The following is a 7,977-nucleotide window of genomic DNA, read 5'->3' as shown; positions in this document are numbered from 1 at the left end:
TTGCAGTTTTCTGGCGATAATGAACAACCCTTAGTGCCAGCCCTGGGGATGCTGCTAGGAAAGAGCACTGAACCTTTTCAGTGCTAGTTTCCTCCGCATGCCACTGCAACATCTTGTTTCCTCCTAGAGAAGCTGTTTTAACATGAAATTCATCACGTAGAACTGACACCCAGGAGCCATCCCTGTCTCTCTCACTTTGGGAAAAGGCACCAGATTTGGAAAAGGAGCTGTTCAGTTCCATGTTCCTTTGTTCATCTCCTGCTTTGTTCTCTGATCTCTTATCCTTACCATTTTCATACTCAAACCCAGTTTGTTTTTGGCAATATCTGTTTTTGCTCTACCTCATGTATTTTGCTTGCCCAGCAGAGATGTACCTTCACTCTGCAACCTGCAGCTGGAACTGGCATCTTTATGCCAAGGGGTTCAAGAGAGACCACATAAAACAAAAGTATCTGAAAAAATTATGGCTTATAATCCATCTGTCAAACAACCTGTACCTTGCCCTTGTCATGAATCTCCAGATCACTGTGTAAGACCAGAGAAGCCACATCTTGATGATCACTGATGCTACAGACAAGCAAAAAGTCTCAAACACCAAAGGAAAAGCTATTGGTTTATATATAGATATATATATATATAGATATATACTGTGTTTACAGAGTCAACAAGTTAAATGCAATATTCATAAGAGCATTAACAATAAAAATACAATCTGTGTGTAGCCAAGTACAGACTTAAAATGGTAAAACAGGAAAAAGGATCTCACCAAAAGTACAAATATACAGTACAAATTGATTTATTTAAAACAGTTACAAAAAAAGCACAACAAAATAGAGATTATCCTTAGAATTATTAATGCTTTGTTAAAGATCAGGTAGGAGGAAAGGGGCAGGGACAAGGTCGGAGGGGAGCACCTGACTAGTTCTAAGGCTTTAGATACACTGCGTTGGTTACATGTTAATACAGCCATATACTGGGGTTATAGTGAGGGGTCAGCACTTATCTACAAACACCTCCCTGCCTCAGGGCAGCCCAGCCAGCCCCCCTGTGTCTGTCTGTCTGTCTCTGGGCAGACCCTCCCTGGCGCTAAGGTGCCATGAAAGCCGAAAACAACTCGAGTGTGCAGGGGCACGTTGGCAGCAGCAGCCTGGAAGGACCTTAGGGGCAAGCCTGTCCTCCACAGACAGGTGTGAAGGCCGTGCAAGGGCCTGGACCATCAACCTTTTAAGCCATACATGGAACACTCTGGGCCAAACTGTACAGAATGTGCATTTGTGGCCATCGTAGCAGCTTCTGCAAAGTGTCAGGCCCTAGGACAGCCTGAAAGACAAGGAGCAGTTGTGAGTGATGCTGGGGAAAGGCACGTGTGCTGCTGCGGGCAGGAACTACCATTTGGGCTACTCCAGCTGCTGTAGTTTCTTTTACAATATTTTCTGAGTAACAAGGATTGTTAGTTCTCTATGGGGCAAAGTGACTTCAAGTGTGGGGGTGGGGACAGGGACACTTAATGTGAAAAGTGCATTATACCTGCTCGGCGGCTGGAAGGGGAAGGCAGAGAGGGCCCTCTGCAGCTTCGTCCCTTCCAGACAGAGCTTCCTCTGCATAGTCGTAGGCATGAGCACTCTCTGCTGTGAATGACAGGCCTGGCTCTGCTGGGCAGCTGACTCCATGTTCCATGGGATGGGACAGATGGCTACAGAACACTCAGTATTGCATCCCACAGACTCCTGCTACAGAGTGTGAGCTGGGTAAGACCAGGGCCAGGAGGCCTTCTCTTCCTCCAGGCAGGACAGACCACAGCTCTCCTCTCTTCCACAATAGGAACATATTTCTCTGAAGTCTGTCACATCTCTGCCAGCAGAAAAGCCCAGGTAACCATCCCACTCCACAATGTTTTCCTGGCTTTATCTCCTCTTTTCCCTGTAAACTCAAGACATAAAAGAATGAGCTCCATGGGCTCATTCACAGCCTTTCTGCCTGCAGCAGAGCCTGTCTCACACACTCCCTGTCCCAGGAGAGTCTCAATGCTCAGCACAGCCACCACTGCAGTGCTGAGCCACACAGCCCAGCCCTGTAAGGACAAGTTCCAGTGATACCAGTACTGCTGAGCTGGGCTGGAGGACCTCCAGTGGTCCACTCCTGCCCACCATTTGGGGCAAGCAGGCAGATGCACAGATTCTTCATCTCAGTGCCCTGCCTTGAGCTGTGCCTGAAAGCACTGCTTCCAGGGAGGAGCTGGCAGCTGAAATATGCACAACAGGGAGTGACAGGGAGTCTGGAAAGGACTGAGGTCCAGTTCACCCTGGCCTGTTCCACAGAGCTCAGGACTGCACTCAACAGAGGTGCAGCAAGCCAAAGTCCAGGTCAGCAGCCAGGTAAACAATGAGGGTGAGCACCTTCACAGCCCTTCAGCTGCCTACAGTACAAAGCTGTTTTAGCCACACAGCATCTTGCCTCAGTCATCTGTGCTGCCCGTTCAGACCACGGCACAGTGTGGCTGAGATTGGGGAGGAGTCACAGTAACACACAGGGGATAAGGCAGGCTCTCCAAATCCTCACTCAGACAGACTCCTGTGTTCACACATGTGAGGGGCTCTGCACCCTCAGCTGCTCAGACATTCCCTCTGTGGTGTGGCCAACCCCTCTACATTCATACGCCACACATATGTGAGATCCCTTCCTCAGCTTTCACAGCTCTCAATTCCTCTGCAAGCACCGAGCAAAGAACACCCACGAGAACCTGGGCTCCTCTGTCTCCAGCCTCTGGCCACAGACACCTCGGGTATCCTGAGCATTACGTACTGATTACCAACATTAATCGAGGTCTTTGCGTAGGAGAGTCCAGTGAACAGGAGCTGTGACACCCCCGGGTGACGGGGGGGCCCAGGGGGACACTTCACTGACAAACAGGGCTGTGAAAACAGCGTCTGTTCCCGCAGATGCTGCACCTGAGGAGGCAGAATATTCACCCGACAGCATCACCATGACTTCACACATCTCAAATACAGCTGATGAGATCAGAAGTAGTGTGTCATTTGGGAGCAGCTACACATGATACAGGCAGCACCCTCATTCTGGAGAGCCCCGTGAGGCACAAACACTGAAGGCATGATTAGCACATCTCACCTAAGGCCTGAAAAGAGTCTGTCCAGGTGCAGGTATTTCAAAGGCAACAGAAATGGCTAGCAATGTGCTAGGAAAACAGGACGGGGATGGAAGGGACATTCTGGAGACTCTCTAACTTGCCTGATACCCAGACAGAGCACCTGCCCATCACACAGAAGAAGCCAACCAATTACAGGACACACTCCTAGAGAGTGCAGAAGAGCCCTCAGGCAGCACTGCTGCAAGGAGAGGTGCTGACAGACACCATTCTGTGACAGAGAGGAGCAGTGCCCCAGAAGTCAGGCACACCTGACAAACTTCAGGAAGATGAGAGCAGTGAGACAGAAACAGCATGCTGGGCATAAGGGCTCTGCATACTGAGAAAAGCCCTCTCCAAAGCCTGGTCCTAGCACAGAGATGGGCACCTGAACACAAGGAATACTTAACCCAGGTTAAGTTAGTGAAAACTCTTTCCTCCCCAGAACAGTGACCATTCTTTATCCTGGCTGAGCAGTTGTAGCTGGTGTCATAATACACCATCAGAGAGAACAGATTAGTGTAACTACAGGAGCCTTCACTCAATAGAGTGTTATCACCACAATGAGGTATTCATACACAATTGTATTAAGTCTCACCATGAAAGAGACCAGTCTTGATTTTACCTTGTTGTTCTACAGAGGAACTCTGAAGTGAAGCATCAGAAAAACTAACAAAACCACGCCAAAATGCCCTGTGATGCTGTGATATTTTTAGAGCCCCTACATTAATCATAGAACTGTACTTTCAGAAACTTTGTATCTTGCCTGCACATGCACAAACACTTGTCTCTTGTCCAGAGCTTATTCAGGAAACTGCCTGCAGGGAAGAATTAGCCATCCAGAATGTTTTTTTTTCTGAGTTAATTACAAAATAGCCTCGGTCTTCTCACAGAAAAAGGATGTTTTCATCCTTTTCTGAAGAATGCTGAACATGTTTTAATCCAGCTTTAAAAAAATACAAACTAACAAAATACCAAACCCCCAAATCCAACCAGACAAAAAACCCCAACCCCATTCATTCCTAGGCAAAGACTCTGCAAATTTATAAGCCCGGGATTTTTTTTAAAGTTACTAACATGGAAAGAAAGATTTGATTTGGTGGCAAAAAATTAAATGTATTTTATAGCAGGAAACTAAATGTCTCCCAGCTCAACTTGTGTCCCATCCCAAGTGGTCAAGTTCCCTATTCACCTACACCCAAACCCATCCTTTTGGTCCTTCCTCTTGAATTTCTGTGAATCATTCAAATCTGTACATTCTTTGCAAGAAGAAAGAGCAGTTGGATTCAGTGGAAGAGACATTAATCAGAACCACCAGAGAAGCACCTCCGTCCTGCCCTTGAGAGCTCCGTCAGTGAACGGTCCTTTTAAAGTGCATGTGTGAAGAAAGGGGATACTGGGAGTAGAGCCCCCAGACTCCAGTGGGGACTCGTCTCTCCCCATCATGAGAAAGGAGGAATAAACTCTTCAGCAATTTTATCTGCTACCTTAAGCCGTGTCTGCCCTCCTCATTTCCCACCTGTCCTGAATGCTCAGCCCCTGCCCTGCAGGGAGTCAGTTATCCCTGGAGGTGGGAGAAAGCCCCAGCCTCCAGCCTCTGGAATGCTCTCATTGCATGCTCATGAGCACGTCCATGCTCCCCACCCCAGCTAAGCCTGTCGCTGCTCCCTGAGGCACTGGAGCCCTCCTGACTCCCCAAGAGGGACTGGTCAGCCACGGAACTGGAATAGAGCCAGTCCTGCAGGGCAGAGAGCAGCCTTGCTGGTGAACCTGTCAGAGTCTGTGCAATTCCTCCACCTGAGGGGGAGGCTCACCTGCCGGGACTGCCCCAGCTCACACCTCCACGGGATCACTTCCCTGCATTCGATCGCCCTTCAATAGACAGCTTCACCTCCTGGGGAATGAAAGAGGGACGGAGCAGGGAGGGCCGAGGCTCCTCTGCCTGCACGCTGTATCTTTGGAAGCCTGGGGCTGCCCAGCTGTGCTGAGTGCCAGCCTCAGGCTGAGAGGGCTCTGCGCGAGCGCTCTGGGCCGCGCTGTCCCTGTCCGTGTGGCTCTTCCTTTCAGCAGCTCTGTCAGGCAGCTCTCGGAGCCCCTGAGCTGTTCGTTCCGATCTCTCCCTGGCAGATCCCAGCTGATCTGTGAGAGGGGAGTTGGCCTGAGAAGCAGAGTTGCCATTCATGCTCTGTAAACTGATTGATATGCAGACATCCCCCACTTGCAGCCTGTGACAGGGCAAAGCAAAGAGCTGAGCAGTCCGCCCCGGGCTGCAGGAGGACCAGCCCTGGCCATACACAAAGAAGGGATGCTCCGGGGGCACATCAATGCTCACTTTACTTTGTTGCTCCCCAACCACAAAATGCAGTGTGACAAGCCCAGGCCACTGGCTTTCCTGAATATCCACCACAGTGCTGGAGTCGATCTTCAGGCCCCCGCTCACCTCCGCACTGCGAACAAAATCTTGAGTCTGCAGGTCCTCCACCCGCTTCAGCTCTCCTGTTGCCAGCTGGATGATGGCTCCTTTCATGAAGTGAGAGGGCAGCTGGGAGGAGCTGGGTGGCTGCAGCTGGGCCAGCTCCTTTTCCAGCACGCTTCCTCGAGCCTGTGCATCTGGGCTCTGCCTCACCAGGGCTTCTGAAGTGGAAGACCTGATGGGCTCAGACCCAATGGGAACAAGGACTGGCTTGCCGTTGGCTACCACCATTCCTTTGGTTAACTGTCTCTGTCTAACAGCCTCCTCGGGGGACATTCCACACGGGCTCCGGGACTGGCTGTTCCCAGCCCTATCCACAGTGTTTCTCAGCATGTCTTCCTGCCCATCAGGGATATTATGGCAAAGGTTCAAAGGGCTCGGATCATCTTTCCTCTGGGCTGCCAGAACATGATAATCCTGAGATGCCAGCACTCCCACCACCCTCTGAACCTCCAGATCAGTGTCTGGGGTGCTCCTGTGAGCTGGCACAGAGATCTCTCTTCCCAGCATCTGGTAACCTGGAAGGAACTGTCCGTCACCCACACCTCCTGCTGCAGCCCCCGGGGGCTGACAGTCCTCAGCTGCACTGCTGGCAGAGTCCACGGCCTCGCTGGGCCTCCTGGCCATGCTTTGTTCCAGGGGCCTCTGCCCACCGTTGGCTGCAGCCACCTCTGAGCTCAGCTGACTGTCCTGCTGAGGAGACACCGGGCTCCCGCCTGCTGCAGGTGCCTCATAGGCCGCATACCCTGGTGGCAGGCGGGACATCTGATAATAAACGGGAATCCTGCCCGGGGCCATGTCCAGCTGGGGCACAGAGTGGTGCTGCACCTGCCCAGGAGAGGCTGCAGAGGCGGATTTGTTGAAGCTGTGGGTGGGAGAGGTAGTCTGGGGGGAAGGAGCAGCTTCTTCCGCGAACAGGGAGGCATATGGCACAAAGTGGGGGACGTGGGGGGCAGCGAGGTTGGTGGAAGGAGACAGGAGAGGACTAGGCAGGAAGGCAGGAGGGACGGCATAGGGCACTGTGTAGTGGGACCCGATGAGCTGCAGAGAGGCCGGAGGGATCTGCGCGTAGTGGATGGGGGGGAAGGGCACCCCCGGGTGCTGAATGATGGGCGAGCTCACGTTGAAGGCAGGGGACAGGGGGCTCACGTTCACCACGGGGTGCAGGCCCGTGGGGGAGAAGGTGGCAGGTGGTGCTGCCACTTTGTAGAGCATCCCGTACTGGTCCACCGTAAGCCCCGCCGCGGCCTCGGGGACCTCGCCGGGGCCATAGCGGGGGGCGGCAGGACCCGATCCGCCCGTTCGGGCCCACTCCGGGGCCTCGCCCGAGCCCTGGGGGCCCCCCGCCCGTCCCGCCTCGGTGCCGGTGCTGGCGGCGGGAAGGTCCCGCTTCTTTGGCGGGAGGCACTCCTGGCTCCGCTCGTGGCCCGCTCTCATGGCGCCCCGCGCTGTCCCGGCTGCCCCGGCCGCCGCGCTCCTTCATGGGGGCACCCGCTGGGGCTGCCCCGCGCGGGCTCCCGGATCCGCGCCGCCCGCCGCCGCCTCACCTGCGCGAGGAACAGAGGGAGCCGTGAGTCCCACACACAGGCACGGCGGCGGTACCCGGCCCAGGGCCGGCACCCCGGGCACGAGAGACGCCCGAGCCCGGTCGCCACCCTATCCACGGCCCCAGAGCCCCGGCCGCGCAGCGCCCCGCGGACCCGCCCGGTGCCCACCCAATGCCCGCGGCTCACCCGCCATGGCCCAGCCCGGCCCCGCGGACCCGCCCGGTGCCCGCTCAGTGCCCGCGGCTCACCCGCCATGGCCCGGTCCGGCCCCGCGGGCCCGCCCGGTGCCCACACCGGCTCCTCCCCGCCCGCGGCGCGCAGCGATGACGCGCCACGCCGCGATGACGCGCACGGCGCACAGGAAGTGCCTCATCCGTCGGCGGGAGTTCTGCCGCCGCCGCGCCCGAATGACGTAACGGGGCAGCCGCAGCGCCGTTGCCGTGGCAACGGGCCGCGTAGGCCCGGGGCTGGCCCGGCGGCAGCGCCGTGCGGGGTCTGTCGGTCCCGCGCCCCACGTGGACACTCCTCGGCTGGGCGGGAGCGCGGGCCCCGCGGCGGCGCAGCCCGGCTCACCTGCGGGAGCCTGCGGTCGGAAGGGCCCCGCTCTCTTTCTCGCACCCCCGAAGTGTCCCGCCGGGCCCGCGCTGCTGGCCGGAGCCCCGCGGAGGGCAGTTTCTCGGCATTCGGTGATCGCTGAGGTGACAAAAGGTCCTGGAAGGGCGGACAGAAGAACTGCTCGGGGTGGGGGCGGCTGTACAACCCTTTCCTGAGGCGCCTCGCTCACTGCCGCGCGCCTCGCTCCTCCCGCCGCCGCC

The 7,977-nt window shown here is 55.6% G+C and overlaps 2 protein-coding genes across 4 annotated transcripts in view; one reads left to right on the top strand and one right to left on the bottom strand.

Annotated features, from left to right (window-relative positions):
* Window positions 1–600: 600 nt before the first annotated feature.
* ATXN1L (ataxin 1 like) lies at window positions 601–7,821 on the bottom strand. Of its 3 annotated transcripts, none has more exons than XM_027646808.1 (3): window positions 7,736–7,821; window positions 5,583–7,162; window positions 601–1,920 (listed from the first exon to the last, which is right to left on the bottom strand). In XM_027646808.1, exons 2-3 carry the CDS (start codon window positions 7,050–7,052, stop codon window positions 1,705–1,707), a joined length of 1,686 nt encoding a protein of 561 aa, XP_027502609.1. In that variant the 5' UTR covers window positions 7,053–7,162; window positions 7,736–7,821; the 3' UTR covers window positions 601–1,704. The 3 variants fall into 3 exon arrangements, with proteins under 3 accessions (XP_027502609.1, XP_027502607.1, XP_027502608.1); XM_027646807.1 differs by having other exon boundaries at window positions 1,814–1,920; window positions 4,957–7,162; XM_027646806.1 differs by lacking the exon at window positions 7,736–7,821 and adding an exon at window positions 7,411–7,425 and having other exon boundaries at window positions 1,797–7,162.
* AP1G1 (adaptor related protein complex 1 subunit gamma 1) overlaps window positions 7,773–7,977 on the top strand; it is a 40,745-nt gene continuing 40,540 nt past the window's right edge. Inside the window, exon 1 of the mRNA XM_027646804.1 lies at window positions 7,773–7,870. The gene's annotated coding sequence lies outside the window, so the exon portion shown is untranslated. The remainder of the gene's footprint in view (window positions 7,871–7,977) is intronic.

Source organism: Corapipo altera, unplaced genomic scaffold (assembly GCF_003945725.1).
Source record: "Corapipo altera isolate COAL_440 unplaced genomic scaffold, ASM394572v1 62, whole genome shotgun sequence".
Lineage (NCBI taxonomy): Eukaryota > Metazoa > Chordata > Aves > Passeriformes > Pipridae > Corapipo > Corapipo altera.
The sequence above is the reverse complement of the archived record's forward strand: the minus strand, read 5'-3'. Positions and strand labels throughout refer to the sequence as shown.